This window comes from Trachurus japonicus, chromosome 22 (assembly GCF_045865225.1).
Source record: "Trachurus japonicus isolate A0001 chromosome 22, Traja_1.0".
Lineage (NCBI taxonomy): Eukaryota > Metazoa > Chordata > Actinopteri > Carangiformes > Carangidae > Trachurus > Trachurus japonicus.
In genome coordinates this window covers 22,030,279-22,048,053 of record NC_140928.1, presented here as the reverse complement: position 1 = coordinate 22,048,053, position 17,775 = coordinate 22,030,279, and the positions used below count along the sequence as shown (strand labels likewise).

Here is a 17,775-nt window from a genome sequence, read left to right as displayed (position 1 = left end):
TTCCAGACCATTAAACCAATTCCACAAAGGGTAATTGATTTCTGTCTGTCACAGGGCATATGATGCTTTGTGATTTTTTGACAGAAAGAGACATGGACTTGAAAAATGGTGGTGGTGATAATGACTTACTTCCTCTTTTGATATTGGCAGGTCCCTCAAAGGTGCTCTACTTAAACTCTTGCACTTAAAGCATATTTTAGGAGGTTTAATCCACGCAAATAAATATTTAGTTTTAAAACATATCAATTTAGCAATGTTAATGCCTGGTTTTCACACTATTTGAGGATTGTCGAGCCCCTAAAATGGAGACTTTTGGAAATGCTGCTCTTACCAGTCATAGGCAAATCCAGGCAAGTTAGTGTTGCTGACCATGTTGTCTTATTAGGAGGTTAGATGTTGTAGTATTAACATAAATTGTTGCTAAAACTACCTTTGCTGATCCTCGTTCATAGTCCCAACTAACCATTTGCTCATGTCCATTTATTACTATGTCTATTAGTGGTCTTAAGAAGTGAAGTGAAGAGCATCATCTAAAAATACATAATGCTTAAGCAGGATAATTATGGCCAAATTGTATTTTTGGATCATGTTAACCCAAACCTAATTCCCATTCATGTCCTCTTGTTTGTAAACATAGCAATTTGAATGATTAACTAGTCAAAACCACAACTCCTGGTTTAAATTAAAGAAAGACATAAAGAAAATAGTTTGTTAATACTGTAGTATCAAGCTAAACATGATATCAGCTATTGTGTTACATGTGGAATTTTAAACATGCAGCCCTGCATCTGAATCTGTCTGGGTTGATTTTCCTTTTCCAGTCTATAAAGCCTCATGTCTCTCCCATTGTGGTTTTTCGTGCGTGTGTGTGCATGTGCATGTGTGTGTGTGGGGGGAGAAGAGAACAACTGCAAGAAAGCGTGGGAGGAGTGAGGAGGGAGAGCAGAGGAGGAAGAGCAGACTGTGATAATGATGAATGAGATGATGGCACACTGACCTAGTAATGCCGCAGCGCCGTTGCCAGTGGGGATGAGCTGCCCTACTACTGTATGCCCCTGTCTGACACATACACACACACACACACGTGCACACACACATTGACTCTGCCAAGCCCCTATCCTCTCCCTCTGCTTCACTCATCAACACTTTCTGCACTCCTTAACCCCTCACCCTCTCCTTTTACTTGTCTCGCCATCTGTTTTATCTCTTGCTGCCTTCTTACCTGGCCTGCATGTTACGACACCAGATGGGGAAAAAAAAGGCACTATCGGGTGCATTCGACTAGAATGACTCAAGCTTTAATGTCTGAGACAAAAGCACTGAGAGGGAGGATGTACAGTACTTGAAACTAAGAGAAAGAATTTATGATCAGGAGGCAAAAATAGCGCCTGACACGAAGGTGGTGAGGGTAAAGGTTAAAAGGAAACCACGCTTCATTTCCCTGTGGTCACAGAGGTTGAGAGTCTCAGTTGCATAAGTTGTGGGAGACTCAGAGCCATCTTAAATAAACAATCTAGAAATGATAAGGCAAACAAAAACAAGGCCAAAGCCATATCCTCTTCCATTCTTCCCCCATTGACCGGGTTCCCACCAAATCACGTCCCCGCTGTAACATCAGCCGTCAGACGTCGATGGAAGCAGCGGTTGCCACGGTAACCGGCACTGTGGCATGTCTGCACGCATGCAGAAATGTCTGCCACCTTAGGCATAGAGAGGCGGAGAGTGGAGAGTGTGGGGGGGGGGGGTATGTGAGGAAAATCTACACACATCAGCATGATTGCTGTTGGTTTCCCCTCCATCTTTAGAGGTTGTGTTTCCAAGCCGAGTCCAAGCAAAGCACTGGACATCCCATCCCGTGTCCTCCTCCTTCTCCACGGCAACTGCCAGAGCCTGACGGACAGATACGTCTGCACAAGCCCCACAAGATGGCTGCCATGTGTAGCTTTGTTGGTTGCCTGCTGGTGAGGTCCTTTTTGCAGTCAATAAGCCAGTTGATCGAATTAATTAGCATCACAAAGGGCTGTCTTTTAAGTCCACGCACCCCCTATTCATACCCGTGAAGAGGGCTGTGCACCTGATTCTCCTTGTAATGAGCTGCTTGGCAATGCAAATGTTCTGTTTGTGCCCAACTTAATCAGACATATAAAATCAAATTTACATCTCAGCATACAAACAAAGCTGCGTGGACGCCACATTCATTGCTGCATTTGCATTTGTTATACATCAATATGAGATGTTTTTGTTGCAACTGTGTTGTCACTATACATCATCCACTTTCTGCCTAAGTTTTTCTCCTCATTTTATTTCCTGTTATAAACCCATTTCATGGCCGCGCCTCATTGGATGGCGTCACATTAGGTACTGATGAATTTAGCCCATTAGTGCCGCAAAACTGCAAGAAACTTTTAACCACCAATGTGTCACAAAACCATAGGACGGCCCAAACAGCCTGCACTCTTGTTTTCTGTGATTTTTTATGCATGATTTGCTGACGAACTGAGGAACCCTGGGAAATTACATATTCATTCTGCTGATATGCCCAAGTAATTTGCTCAAGGTGACTCTCAAGACAACTTTTCTCCTCCCTGAAGCAAAAAGAATCCCAGAGAGATTCTACCTCCTCTGCCCCAGTCCCTTCTCTCTTTTCCTTTTCTCTCACTCCCTTTTCCCCCTCTTTTTCTGCTTGTGATGCTCATCAGTTTGTGAGACAGAGAGAGAGAGACAATGGAGGCTTTTAGTGAGATTTGAGAGCTCATCCTGTGTCAGGGCATGAAAAATGGGCAACCAGACAAACAGGGGCATTGACGAGCTTAGTGGGGGGGAAAAAGTGTGGAGAAGAAGCACCGTGTTGAGGGCGACATATAAAATAAGTTGGCAGGTCGCAGCCAGAGGAAGTCCTCCAGCAATAATCTAATTTTTCTCAAAGAAATCAAGCATTCATCATCATAGTGTGTGAGATAAAGGTTTTGAGAGTGTAGAAAATAAATAGAAAGCCTTTTATTGCATCAGTATTCACTACACAATCAGATTCTCTCTGCAGGTTTTACACACTGAACTAACGAGGACAAAACAAGGCTAAACTAAAATGAGCACTGCTCATGTTTCTGTACACTAAGTACGTAACAAGAGACTCAGAAGCTCACTAATTGTCATGTTATAGCTTGTTTTGCTTTCCCCCAATTCTCCATCTTAATGCCAAGATAAGCTAAGCTCCCAGCAAGAAAGTAAATACATAAATTGCCCAAAGTGTCAAACCCCATATCAAACCAATCTTCTAAATTATTTCACAGCCAGGTGCAGTTACTTTCTGGATTCTTGCTGTTGCCCTCTAGACAGATCCAAGCTGCTTCCAGTCTTTACGCTCAAATAACCAGCCATTCGAGCTTCACTTTCTCATGAATCAGAATAAATGTGTTTTTGAAAAACACATCGTCACATTTTCTAGATCTGAAAATGATTAGATGGATGGCAAGTTTTCACAGAAGTTTGCTGTCAAATAGTAAACTAAAAGAAAGAAAAAGATGCAAAATGGGCATTTTATCGATTTTCAGATTCATTTTTTAAACAATCTCTGCAGAAATACTCCTAAAACAATTAAGGTATGAGTGTTAAACCTGAGGTCAGCCTTGTCAGAAGTTTCTCTGCAGTGGTTTGGATCTCCTGCTGTGAGACATCTCTTTCTTGTGCTGATCAAACCAGGAACATCCCTTTGAAATCTGACAACCTTAATGTATAGACCTCATCAGAACAAGGACCCGACTCAGCCATCCCACATCAGAGAGCAAAGATTGAGCTGCATGTGCACTATATTGTGAGGAGGGGGTTCAAAATATCTTTCCAATGTGTTGTTCTTCTTGACTTAGTCTGGGGGAATGTATGGGGTGGTGTCTGCGGTGGCGGTGGTGGTGGTTGGTGAGCAGGGGTGGGGGTTCAGAGTTTGAACCCCTGAGGGTGTTTTCTGCTCTGGGAAGCTCTGCCCACTGAATGGATGGAGATCATTCTCTGGGTGGCGTATGCATGCCTCGCATACCACGGCTGTGACATGTTTGTGTGAGTGTGTGTGTGTACATGTGTGGAGGGGGATGTTCTGTGCGCGATCCGACCGGTAGCAACAATGACAGAGAGGAAAAGAGAGGGAGAGAGACATAAAGGGACGCCTCAGAAGACTACTTCAATAAAAGGAACTCATAAATTCCACATAATGAGGAGAAGTCCTGTAAAGATGACAAGAAGACAGAGCTGCATTTTGTTGACATGGGTTCATCTGCGGGATAAACAGGGGCCTTCTAATGGGAAAGAAAGGCTAATTTGGTTAAGGTTGCCAGAATTAAGAGTTACGGCTTGAAAATGAGGCAGCTGGCATATAAAAGTGCACGTATGACCCCCGTCCCACGACTGGCTCAGCTATGAAAGCTCTCATAACTCAGCTTAAAAGATCTGACCTTTGACCTCGCTGGATCACAAGAGGAAACCATCGGCTTGAGGACCCCCCCCTCCCAAAAAAAAATAAAAAAAATTGCAGTGTCATTGCTGTAATCGTGGGATTCGCTCGTCTGGCCAAGAGACCTCATTACTGGCTGACAGGCTGATTCACTGTCTCCCTGTCTGTGTCAGTGACAAAGCAGCCCCAGTGCCATCGCAAGGTCTCCACTGAGTACGAAGCTGGCTGCGCCGCGTTATGTAACGAGTTTACTCTTGGAAAGCTGGGCCCGTCACTCAAAATCCAGCGGGGGCCATTAAAATTCCTGGCCTCTCATTCAGATCCAGTTTTTCTCCACAGAAGAATCGGACCATGAAGATCATCGGAGGATTTGTTTTAGCTGCGAAGGAAGTCCCTGAAACTCTGACAGGCGTTGTTAAACTTGGGTGTAACAGTGGTGAGGATGAGCTCTGAGCGATCAGCACTGGCCTCCAGCCTGTTTGTAAAAAAGAAAAAGAAAAAAGACTTTACAGCTATTAAAAAAACATATTCCCCTATGATCATGTGCAGATCTTGAAAAATTTCAAACAAAAAATGAGGCTCCCATCTTGGGCTGTTTAATTTTCCTTTTTCTTATACAACTGGCTGATGTCAGACTGCACAATCTCACAAGAAGTTGACATTTCAGAAAAGTCTAAAGAAAAACAATGGCCTACAACAAATAAAAATAAATATGTGTAGCAGAATATAGTTTGGTCTTCATTTCTTCACCTTTACAACTCTTCAAGTTGACCAGATGACAGATTTAATCCTGAATATGACAAAAATATGATGAAAAACTGTCAAATTCTCAAAATACTTCATTTGTAATGTTCATTTTGTGTCCACCATAGAATTTCGAGCGATATCTGTCCAACTATTTGGCCATGATTTTATACAACTCAAAAGCAAATTGATATATAATGTCCTTCTCTGTTATTAGCAATATTCCCCTCACATCAGTTAGCCTACTTGCAACAGGTGCTGAGTAAATAAGCCAGAAAGTCCATGAAAGTATAAAAAGTCAACAATGTCCGAGATCTTCCAGACATGTGAAACAGTAGGAAAAGTCTTTGTGATGATGGAGTTGAACAGCAGACTGTTGCAGTGACAGGGGGTGAAGAAGGCCCATCCCCCGGCCTCAGATTGGACAAAGCTCGGCTGTCACGCCCGTGGGAGGAGACTCTGGTCGATTTTGAGGCGCGGTTGAAATACTCACAGTCGTATCCCTGACATCCTTTAATTTGAGCTCAGCCGCCGTGGGGTCCACACTCACTGAAGGGGGATCTTCTCGTTTCCAAAACCCAGCTCGGAGAAGGAGATCCAGTCGGATTTTTCACCTTCTTTGGCAAGATCTCACCCATCCCAGATCTGGATTTTTAAATCTCTAAAACTCCTCGAGATTTTTCTTTTTCGATTTTATTTTTTGTTCACAACACCTAAAGGAAAAAAAAAACAATGGGAGCCCAGTTGTCCAAGGGTGGAGTAGCTGCTGAGGGGAAAGCCGCCGCTGACCCTGCTGCTGCCAAAGCCAACGGCCAGGTGAGTAACAGCACACGGCCTGACGCCGAGCATCAGCGGGGAGCCACATGGCTCACAACGCCCACTGGCAGCATGGTGCCACGGCGGGGCTCAGGGCAGTGATGGGGTGGGGGGGCTTAGCTGTTGCTCTTCCATGGTCAGAGCTGAGGGCAGATCCACCGCTCTGGTAGCTATACCCACATGGCTGTAGGAGAGATAAAAAGTGAAAGAAAGGAGAAGGGCTGGTGTGGATGGAGCAGAGAGACCTCCAGCAGAGCAGAGCAGCCGTCGAGCAGCCAGCCTGCACGCTCGTCCCCGCTCAGCGCGCCCCCAGACCAGCCTTTTGTTAATTCTGTCTGCTGCTCCCCTAGGAGCCCCCCCACCGCACATTTTACAGGCAGGGTGGCAGAATTGGGTCGAAATGTGTGTTTGGACCGTGTTTTCTCTCATGAGTTGGCTGTAGTCGGGCAGATAGTCGCGCTCTCGTCGAACAAAAGATGCCAGGCGAACAGGGCGCAAAGGATGCAAATGCTCTGTCTGCTGGAGGCGCAGTTAGCGGAGCTGCAAACAAAGCAGCGACAGGCGCCAGTCCGAGTCCAAACCCCTTCTACCCGACTCTGCTACACCAGCCGCGTTTAGATGGGGGGTAAACAGAGGGTTGTGGTAATAAATGTCGCTTTGGGTGTTAATTGCGGACAGTAAATTGAGCCCCATTCACACATGTTGATGAACTCGATGACCGACTCAGCCTCTGATCGTGAGGAGTGCGGTGCAGTCAGTGAGCTGTAGGTCGACCGGCTTTGTCTGCTCCATGACTGATGATCTGGCTGGGCTCTGGGCTCTGGCCCCACGCAGCGAGCTGTGAGCTGTGGCAGCGGAGAGCTGCAGCTCCTGGATGAGAGCAGAAACCAGGTTTCACGGGGATTCCTTTGTTCCCCAGCTCTCTGGCTGCGGTGATGTTTAGATGCAGCACTACTGCCCCCGTGTGTTCACTCTGAGCCATGCAAACAGCTGTTGAGTCCTCCTCTGAACCACTGTCAGGGCCAGCAGCCCCCCCCCCCCCCCACCAAGTATAACATGGATTAACTATTTAAATGGACTAATGCTAATCTGCCACATGATTTGTTTGCTATGCTGAAACAAATTTCATCTGCTGTTGATCCTTCTGTATATTTAGAGTAATTCCCTTTTCCAGAGCCAGTCAGTTTGCTTTGGCCCAGTTTGAATATTTGAATTAATAACTAATGTGCCTCTTGTTCTGTGCAGGAGAACGGCCATGTGAAGACCAACGGCGACGTGTCAGCCAAGCCCGACGGGGAAGTGGCTGCCGCCGACGGAAACGGAACGGCCGAACCGGCCAAGGAGGGAGAGACCAGCGCCGGAGATGCCATCGAGCCCGCTCCGGCCGCCGAGGGCGAGGCCGCTAAAGCAGACGGAGAGGCCACCAAGGACGGCAAGAAGAAGAAGAAGTTCTCCCTGAAGAACTCCTTCAAGTTCAAGGGCATCTCGCTGAAGAAGAGCAAGAAGGGCAGCGAGGAGGGCAAGGAGGAGGCCACCTCCCCCACGACCGAGGACAAGCCGGAGGAGAACGGCCACGCCGCCAAGGAAACCAAAGAGGAGACGCCGGCCGCCGAGGCCAAAGAGGGCGAAGCCGCCGCCGCCGCAGAAGCCGCTCCCGCTGCCGCTGCTGCTGCCGCTGCACCCGAGGGAGAGACCAAGGCAGCAGAGGAGGCTGCCCCGGCCACAGAGGCTGCCCCAGCCGAGGAGGCCGCCGCCCCCGCCCCCGCCCCCGCCGAGGACACGACACCTGCAGCCTCCGAGGGCGAGGCCAAGGCAGAGTGACTGCACCCCGCCACGGCACCTGAACTGATTTTCCAAGATTAAAGTATATAAATATATATATGAGAGACTCGTGCCACGTTCTTAAAGTTATAAAAACAAAACTACAAAAGAAGACAAAGGATATATCACGTTTGCTGATTCAACCACCAGTTCACTGCCTTTTATTAGTTCTTCGACAGACGGAATCTCACCGGGCCCTCTCATGATGATGATGAAAGTGTCGGCATGTGTCGCCCCCTCATGGTACACACAGGGACTGGCGTGTGGCGAAGGTAATGGATTGGACATGGAGCGAATCAGGAATACTGACTTATTTTCCCAATTCATGGAGAAGCATCCTTTTTAACAGCGTGGCAGCCCTATAACATTTTATTTTTCTTTCTCATCTTTTTGGGATCTAAAAATTGTCACCGTTGCAGAGCGGGGTAGACCATCTCCTTCACTCGAAATGACTGTTATACGGACACACAAACCTTTCAAATGATCTTATTAATTTTTAGAATTCTACATTCCTATGTTTTACCCCCAAATTTCAAGTATTTTGTCATGTATAGAAAAGTGAAAATCGAGGAGGGGAGGTGGAAAAAGAGCTATGTCTTTGTTCGTGCATTTTCATTCTTTTTCTGGCTAAAACCACATTCAAGCTTCTTGAGTATTGCAGTGTTCACATTTCAGAGTTTATGACGCAGGGGTTGGGATTGTGTACAAAATGTGAGCTTTATATCTGCAAACTGTCTCTGTAAATATGTTTTGGCCAATATTTTTGGTTCTCTTTATTTTGCTATCGTTTGAAGATGTTAATGGTTTTATTGTAACTTTTAATAAGGGTAAATAAATGTTTGATCCCCTCTGTCTGTGTTCTGCCTTGTGTTTCACACCATACGACATACTGGTATAAGACTGAAATTAGTCTTCTTTTAGACTTTAGTTATTAAGTTTGGTCAGGTACATCAGACTTCATACACTAAAATAGTTATTGGTTAAAATGAGGCATTATTAGATTAAGCACATAACTGAAAAATCATAATTTAGGCTATTTGACAGAAACAAGTCTCCTTCTCACTTGCATTGCCTAAATTATGAAAATGGCACAAGATTTTAAAATATGTATTACTTGTCACCCCAGACAAGGACAAATAAGGTGTAATTATGCTAATTTAATGAAACAACTAGCCGTTGTATGAGCACACTTGTTTGTCATTGTGCATATATAATTGGCTACAACTGAAATATAAATTAACTTCAGACGTGCTTTTATATTCTGATGGAAAATCTATTATGAATTTGGTATTCATAGATTCATTTACATTTTGATTGATCAGGCTTTCTATATTTCCTCTGATACAATTTTTTTTTGCACCAGTCTCTTGGCGAAACATTAGCAGCACACCATATTCAAATTCACTGAGCGTGACACTTGTGTGCATGACAAATAAACCTTTAAATCCGAAATAATGGATTTTGTGGATATAGAGCTGGAGGCATGTCTCTAGCAGGGTAAGGGGATTTGATGTGCGTCAAGCAGAGGCAGCTAGGGATAGAGCCACACCATCTTTGTAATAGGCTGGCTTATTGTAGATTAATTAAGGTAACGTTTATTTAACATGTAGTCATCAGATGGCAGAATTAGACCGAGTCAAATGAGAAATTCCTCGTCAAATACTTAACATACTTCATTTCATGTGCTGGTCTCTGGCTCCCTCTGGTGGACAGAGCTATGAACAGAACGTGACTCGGCAGTTTGTTGTTTATTCTAAACATGTGCTGTACGTGCACATGTTACGTTTAGTCAGTAATCAGACTTAACGAACCAATATTAACCAACAGACATTGCTGAAGATAGATGAGATGATGTCATGAACATCTGGCGCAGCTGTGACGAGGTGGCCGAGTGGTTAAGGCGATGGACTGCTAATCCATTGTGCTCTGCACGCGTGGGTTCGAATCCCATCCTCGTCGGATCTTTTCCGTTTGCAAGTAAGTACATGTCCGCAATTAATTAGCCAAAATCAAACTTATATTCAATATTAGACTAGTTGTTATCAGTGTGGTTTCATCTTGCACAGATGATACACTACAATTTCCGCAAACACGTGAATTTATTTATTTTTTTCTTTTATTTTTTTTTTACAACAGCCTCTTCTGTTACAGACATGTCTGTACGTCATTAGGCTATTAGCAGGCCTACCTGCAAAATAAGGTACAGAGCTAGACATAGGATGGCGTTAAGAATGAATTGTTGAGATCCCATTGGCTTTCATAAGCAGCTGTGTGGAGAGAGACATGTTTTCTTACCTTGATTTCTTATTTGAGGAATGTGGATTTATTCACAATTACGCTTATGTGTTCTTCACACACAGGCTATGTGTTGAGCTTCTTATTTTAACCTTGTCCACTTACAGATTTAGGCAAAGTTGCCAAAAACATCCTTATAGCTTAGACGGATATGATGGTTTATTACTGCCGTCTAGTGGTCACACAATGAAACTAAACTAAACTCAATTCATCCTATTTTTTTATATTTACAATATTAAATACAATTTAGGCTACATGTTCATTGACTTAGACTGTTTCATAGATTTTTCAAACCTACCATATTGAGAAACATCATTATGCAAGTACAAATCCTGCATGTTGGTGGGGGGGGAAATAACAAAAGACAGTCTAGAGTTTGAGCAGCATTTTTATTTTACAGGCAATAAAATATCTTCATATATCAGTTAATAAAAAATAAGCTCTTAAAAGAAATTGTTTGACCACATCATTATATTCCAGTTGACTCTGTGAGCGTGGGCATAAAACCAAAAATGAAGGACCATATTATTAATATTATCTGTCTGCCCGTACAGCAAGACTACAACCTCACATCCATCAACTCATAAATAACAAAAAATGCAATGAAAAAAAAGCAATATTGTTGCTATGATATAAAATTGAAATTCTGATAATTGAACAACCATAAGAGGAAACATAGAAGAATCAGCTGGGGGTCAGCAAGAAGATATGAGAATCAGTAATTCACTCAATGTATTGTGCAAAGAAGTCACAGTCATTTGCTGAGAATTAAACCTTGTTTTTTCGGATGACATGTTCTCAGTCAGACTGTTAATAAAGCTATTTACAGTATTGATGACACCAAGTGCTGTAATTTACAATATGTGACATATTGATTTTCATGAGGAATCAATTGACAGAGTCCAGATAAACAGATGTCTGACTCCATCTTTGCAGTAAAAAGCCCCCTGAATGTCTCTCCTTGTAGAGTGCACCATAAGATGAACAGATCTATGGTACAAAGTAGAAATGCAATATCTATGTTTAACATAGTCTACTAGTAGTCCTCTTCTTTAACTCTGTACTACAACATACAACCAGCCAGTGCAGACGATCCCTCTGATGGAGAATCATGAACTTTTCTTGTTCAGCTGGATCCCAGGATCACTACAGGATCAGAACCTTAATAGTTGTATTAGGTAACCAGTGTTCGTGTTGTGTGGTCATCCATCAGAAACCACTTCATAGGTCAGTGACCACTGTGTACTACAATGTTGTAATTATACTACCTTCTCTGACTTTGTCCCTCCTGTGTAAACTCATCTGGCTCTCTGCCAGCGTTGGATCGGTCCTCTGATACTGGGACCTCGGTGGGGCCATGTTGGTGAGCTCATGTTGCTCAGCAAATATCAGTCTCTGGTTCTCGTGTCGCACCCGTAATACTTTGCTGATGCGTTTACCTACGAGATAAACCATCTCACAGATACACATGAAGATGCACAGTGCGCTGGATATGACCATGAACAACATGAAGATCTTTTTCTCTGTCGGACGGCTGATGAAGCAGTCAACGGTGTTCGGGCAGGGATCCAGCGTACACTTGGACAACCTAAAAGAAAAGAGCGAAACGTTATAGCTGGTACAAAAGCTCATGTTTTCATTTAAAAAGAAATAGGATACAAGCATCACCTGGGCAGGTCGTAGCCATGATATATCCTGTAGAGGATGTAAAGAAATGATGTGTCGAATCCAGCCTTGAAGATCAAACTAAGCAGATATGTCCACCACAGTCCCCCTCTCTTCTTCCCTGGATTGGCGTACAGGTGAGAGCCCTGATGCAGCTCCACATATTTCTGGTCCTTTCCCTCGCGATATTTAACATGCGCTATCACCATCAGCGACGGGCAGGTGACGAAGATCAGCTGCAGCGCCCACAGACGGATGTGGGAGATGGGGAAGATGTGGTCATAGCAGACATTGGTGCAGCCAGGCTGGAAGCAAAGAAACACATGTTACTTTTTTTTTCTCATAATGACTCTGATGATATGAAATAAGTTATTTCATAGCGGTAGGTTATTGCAGTCAGAGAAAAAACTGAACAAAATCCAAAATAAGAGGTCATATTTTCATTTCAAACAAGGTAATGGACCTGCCATGAGATGATACATACAAAACCATAGCACCATGCATTCAGAATCAGATATCAGGTCAGAAGTGTAATGATCCTTTTTTAATACCTATAGTGGAAAAAAGTAATAATGTACTTGCAATACTTTAAAGGGATAGTTCACCCAAAATTCAAATTTCACTCATTATCTACTCACCCACATGTCGACTAAGAGCTGGGAGAATTTTCAGAGTCCTCCGTTCCTTCTCAGAGTTACGGGGGGGTCCGCGCAGCAGTATTTGTCCATATAATGGTTGTGAATGGTGCTCACTTTTCTCCGTCCAAAAAGACACACCAAAAAACATCCAAATACCTCCACACAGCTCGTCTGTAATGTCCCTCTTGTATTGAAGCCCAGACATGAGAAATTGTTCCGAAAAAAATTAAATAAGTCTATATTTTAAGCTTGTTTGTAGCGGAAGCTCCCAGTGTCTCAGTTCACTGCTCTTCCTTTGCACTGACCGGCGGAACAATTTCTCATGTCGGGGCTTCAATACAAGAGGGACATTACAGACGAGCAGTATGGAGGTATTTGGATGTTTTTTGGTGTGTCTTTTTGGACGAAGAAAAGTGAGCACCATTCACAACCATTATATGGACAAATACTGCTGCGCGGACCCCCCCCCCCGTAACTCCGAGAAGGCACGGAGGACTCTGAAAATTCTTCCAGCCCTTAGTCGACATGAGGGTGAGTAGATAATGAGTGAAATTTGAATTTTGGGTGAACTATCCCTTTAAGTCACTATGGAGGATCAATGACAAAAAAGCAAAATGTTTTCCCAGTTTGTGTTCCCAATAATTTTTATATACAACAAATCAATTCAGCCAGACTTTTCTTATTCTGATGTTAAATCTATTTGTTCAAATGGTCTGAATCTGAAGGTAACAAGTGAGTAAGATCAAATAAGAAAGAGTCAACTCAATTGCGTCTTTCATTAGACCCATGTCCTTCAGTCCACACAAGATTTCTGTAACCAATTTGAAGTTTGAAGCCCGGATTATGTTGTTTTTACAGGTTAAATATCATGACAAATAATCTGATATTCATCTGAAGGTGTTTTTCTCTGCTCAGCCTTTATTTTGATCTCAACCTAAAGTTTCAGGACTGCATCTTTCACGGTTATGACACTGTCCACAGGAACCACCTACTCAGTGGCACCTCTGTTTTAGTTCCTGCCATTGTAGGTGTCTGTATGCATCACTTCCTTTTGCTTTGACAACACAAACACATATACACAGAAACAGACAAACAAAGCGAAAACAGGAAACCTGGAAATAAAGTGCAGCTCCATCTTACCTGCCGGGTGTTGCACACAAAGTCTTTGCTCTCGTCACCCCAAACCCTCTGCGCTGCAACCACAAACACCAGTACGCGGAACACAAAAACCATAGACAGCCAAATCCTCCCGAATGCGGTGGAGTATTTATTGACTCCACTCAACAGACTCTCCAGCCCCGACCAGTTCATCCCTGCTGTTGCTGCACTGGCCTGGGTCAAAGAAACGAGCGCACCCTGTGAAACAGAGGAAGAAAGAAAACTTGTTTACACATCCTCATCACAAGATCAGATCGATGCCCAATCATAGGTGCTACATCGATATTGCATTTCTGTGGTTTTGCCACATTACAAGAGATGAGCTATGGCTGAGGATTAGCTACAACTTGCCCAAAGTAAAACAGGCCTGTAATTATGACACACAGCTACACCCTATTCTGGTGTATCTGACACACAACCTGCATGAGCTTGTATGTTTATTCGAACTTAGTAAAAAAAAAAAGAAATCTGTATGGTTTAATTAATAAATAAATCTCCGTCTTTTACTGGCATATAAATTTCAAGACAATATGATCTTCTTCTAGGCTTCATACAACTAGAAATTGGTAGCCGGTGTTTTGAATTTAAATTAACCTGTGAAGGAAAGGGAAGGAAACACTTAAATTACACAAAGGAATCATATGACATGGAGTATATATTTAGCCTTTCTTTGTTGTCTAGTAGAAAAAAACAAACAAATAAAATAAGAAGCAGTCATTTTAAACTTCAATTTTACCAAAACATCCCTCCTTTGTCCAGCCAATAAGGTTTTATTCTATTGTATGCTAAGCTAACAGACTGCTGCATGTAGCTTCATAGGTATCATTCATCTAGGCAACGAACAAAAAGTGAAGGTAGGCTATTTCTCAAAAAGTGGAACTATTTCTTTAAAGCTGGGGCTTATAAACTGTGATTAGCACTTTCACCTCACAGCAAGAAGGGTGGATTCTAACTCTAAAGCCTACAGCCTTTCAGAGTGGACTTTGCATGGTCTCCCTCCTCCCACAGTCCAAAAACATGTAGGCCTACATTAGGTTAGTCAGCAACACTAAAATATGAATGTTAGCATGTAATGTTGTTGTGCCATCCTTGTGATAGAGTGTGTGCTGGGCTGGGATTGGCTGCAGCATCCTCATAACCCTGCACAGATAGCTCATGGATGGATGGATCAACAAAACAGCCTTGGTTCTTCATGTAACAGGTTCCTCAAGATATTTAAACATTCAGTTGAACTTGATGTTGACATGACAGAATGATTTTATTTTTATTTTTTGAAGATTTGCCAGCTGCAGACGTTTACTGTCAATTTCCTGTTCTACACTTCCCAAAGATGTACTTGATTCAGCTCTGAGAGGAATTAAAAGGCACCAGACTCATTGCTTTGTGACATGATGTATTACCCTGCTGGAAATATACATTAGAGGATAAGAGACTGTGGCCGTTAGGGTATACATGGTCAATAACAATTACTCACAAAGACTATTCCAGCTTTGATTGTTATTAAGGAGCCTGAATGTACTAAACATTCATCCTACATCATTACCCCACCATCATCGCCTATTGACACCAAATTCTGACCTATCGATGTTTCTCAGCAAAAAAACATCACTTATTTTGTTCACCACAGTTGTAAATGTGGTTATCTGTGTTGCTGTGGCCTTTCTGTCAGCTCCAACTAGTTTGACCACTCTCTCCTGACCTCTCACATCAAGGATGTCTGTCTGCAGGACTGTCTCTCATTGGAGGTGTTTTTTAAGAAGAAGAAGTAAAATTTGGAATGGAATCTAGAGACTGTGTGTGGAAAATGCCAGGAGGTCAGCAGCTCTAGAAATACTCAAACTGTATGATTTTATGCATTGCACTGCTGCCATATGATTGGTTGGTTGGAAAATTGCATTCATAAGCAGGCACATTGGTGTCCCTAATAAAGTGAGCAGTGAGTATAGACCTATTCCTTTTGCAGTCATTGAGCTGGCTTCCTCCTTCAAACCAGAGCAAGCACTTCTTTGTCTGAAAATGAAGATATGATCATCATTCATACATGCGGGTCTGATGTTTGTTTATATCATGGTGGTTTATTGTAATGGAGATGGGGTCAGTCACCGGCTACAAACACTGACTCTTAAAAGCTGAGCCTTGGGTTTTTATAATCGATCAGTCTTTATTTGCCTATATGCTCCATCATGGCCCCTGTTGTTTCTGCACACACATCTGCTGTGTGTCGAGTTGCTGCTGTTTTTGTTGCTCTGTTTGACTACTGGCTGCGAATAAACACAGTGGAAACACCAGCAGGCGTATGTGTGCATGGGTAATGAGGTACATGAATGAAACTATCCAATATCATCAGTCTGGTATAAATATAACTTAAATCATGAACCTTGTGGCATGTGTGCGGTTTCAGAGTTTGTGTTGCCTAGATACTGGGTTGTGTGTGTGTGTGTGTGTGTTAAACAAATGGATCTTTCCTTGCAAAAACAAATCCAATGAACACAGATTTGAACGGTTTTCTATTGAAATCCCTTGGTTGCTGTAGAAACACATGGATTAGGCCTACACTGTATGTTGATCTTTTCTAGTGTAGGCCTACAGGAGATTGATTTTCAGCTTAACCGCTGTGAACCACGATAACAATAATTTAAAATGTGCATCTAATACACAATTTAAACCACAATACACTGCTCTTTAAATCCAGTGTGAAAGCTACAATATGTTTATATGCAAAGAATGTCAAGCAGTAAAGCTGTAACAAGGTTTTTTTCTTTTAAATTGACAAAAAGAATTCACACAGCAATTAGTAGCCAAGCAGTGGAAGTAATGCAAGGGTGGGGCCTCTAATGTAAAACAGAAGGAATTTCTGCTTTTTTTGAAAAAAACATTATATAACAGAAGTTGAAACTTATGTGGTTTCCCACTGAAAAAACAAAAAAACCTTCATCCATATGGGCTCTATGACACAGTCCTCAGGCATGTATGGTTTCTGGCACAGTGGAGAATTACTCACTGTTTAGAAGAGAGTAAAATATTTAGATTTAAAAAAAACATGAGGGGCTCAGCTCTGAGGATTTTTTCAGTGTTAACACTTGAAATTCCAACGCAGACTAGTTTTTCGGTTATATCTCATGGGTAAAATAGCTTTTCAGCACCAGTGAGACTTGTACAGGCTTGTAATGGCTGGTATGACCGCACACACAGAGGTCTCGGTTGAATGTAATTAGACCTTGCTATTTTCTACATTCTTAATGTGTTTTTTTTATAGGCTACATAAACGAGAAAGTGTTTCAAATGATACAAGTTAAACTTGGGTGTTCTTGTTTTAGTCCGTCGCCACAGATCTGAACTACAATCAGTTAAAGGAAGGAAGCAATTAGATAGTCCATGTATCTGATGTACCATCAGAGGCAATGTGGAAAATTTTAGTATGAGTGCTACGCTCCACCACGCCTTTGTGTGTTGAATCTATAGTTTATATAAAAACTATATTTTGTTTCATGTAGCCTAAGTGTTTCATGATAGCAGTTACTCAATAACTCCCACTCTTGAAGTGTTTCTGTCTTAGTCACAGGAAAAGGAGAAGTTACTCCCATTGTCTTCTTTTGTTTTGTGTTTTTGTTTTAGGTTGGAATTGAGTCAGAGGTTTCCCTCTTTGCTGCCATAACTAAAAAGTTGTATCCATTTTGCTTCTCAGTTAAACTCAGTTTGTGTACCATATAAACACATCACTGGTTACTTACAACCTCTTGTTTACCCCTCAGCCCTGACTTTAACCATGTAGGCTACCATGTGATACAGTAAAATGTAGGATAATCAAAGTAGAAGAAAAACCTACCCGGTGTTGAAATCTTGCTCAAAATCCTCTTCCAAATGTATCGACACCAGACGGAAAAGATTAATGGACAACAGTGAAGTTAAATGTTGTGAAGGGGAGCGTAGTTTAAAGTATTCCGCTTCTTCCTCTCACTCTGTGTCTGTCTCCGCTCTCTCGCCCTTTCCTCACAAATCCTGCCAAACCAGATTCAGCAGCTGCTACGTCATCACACACACTCTCACACACACGCACACATAGACTTAGGCAAACAAACTTTACATGCCCTGTCTTGTTAGTTTGTGAAGCCTCCATTCCCTACAAGCCATGAAACCCTACCCCACCTCATAAATAGGTAAGGACACTGACACATATGCTTCAGTGAGCAAGGAAAC

General features: G+C 42.6%; 2 protein-coding genes and 1 non-coding gene across 3 annotated transcripts; 2 read left to right on the top strand and 1 right to left on the bottom strand.

The window, feature by feature from the left end:
* Positions 1–5,684: 5,684 nt before the first annotated feature.
* marcksl1a (MARCKS-like 1a) lies at positions 5,685–8,672 on the top strand. The gene is made up of 2 exons (XM_085766831.1): positions 5,685–6,001; positions 7,247–8,672. The coding sequence occupies exons 1-2, from the start codon at positions 5,918–5,920 to the stop codon at positions 7,820–7,822; spliced, it is 660 nt and encodes a 219-aa protein (XP_085622957.1). The 5' UTR covers positions 5,685–5,917; the 3' UTR covers positions 7,823–8,672.
* Positions 8,673–9,699: 1,027 nt separating this feature from the next.
* trnas-gcu (transfer RNA serine (anticodon GCU)) lies at positions 9,700–9,781 on the top strand. Its single transcript has one exon. It is a non-coding gene; the product is annotated as a tRNA-Ser (tRNA).
* Positions 9,782–10,494: 713 nt separating this feature from the next.
* Positions 10,495–17,545, bottom strand: gjb9a (gap junction protein beta 9a). Its single transcript, XM_085767498.1, has 4 exons — positions 17,405–17,545; positions 13,561–13,776; positions 11,786–12,087; positions 10,495–11,705 (listed from the first exon to the last, which is right to left on the bottom strand). Exons 2-4 carry the CDS (start codon positions 13,729–13,731, stop codon positions 11,363–11,365), a joined length of 816 nt encoding a protein of 271 aa, XP_085623624.1. The 5' UTR covers positions 13,732–13,776; positions 17,405–17,545; the 3' UTR covers positions 10,495–11,362.
* Between the last annotated feature and the right edge of the window lie 230 nt (positions 17,546–17,775).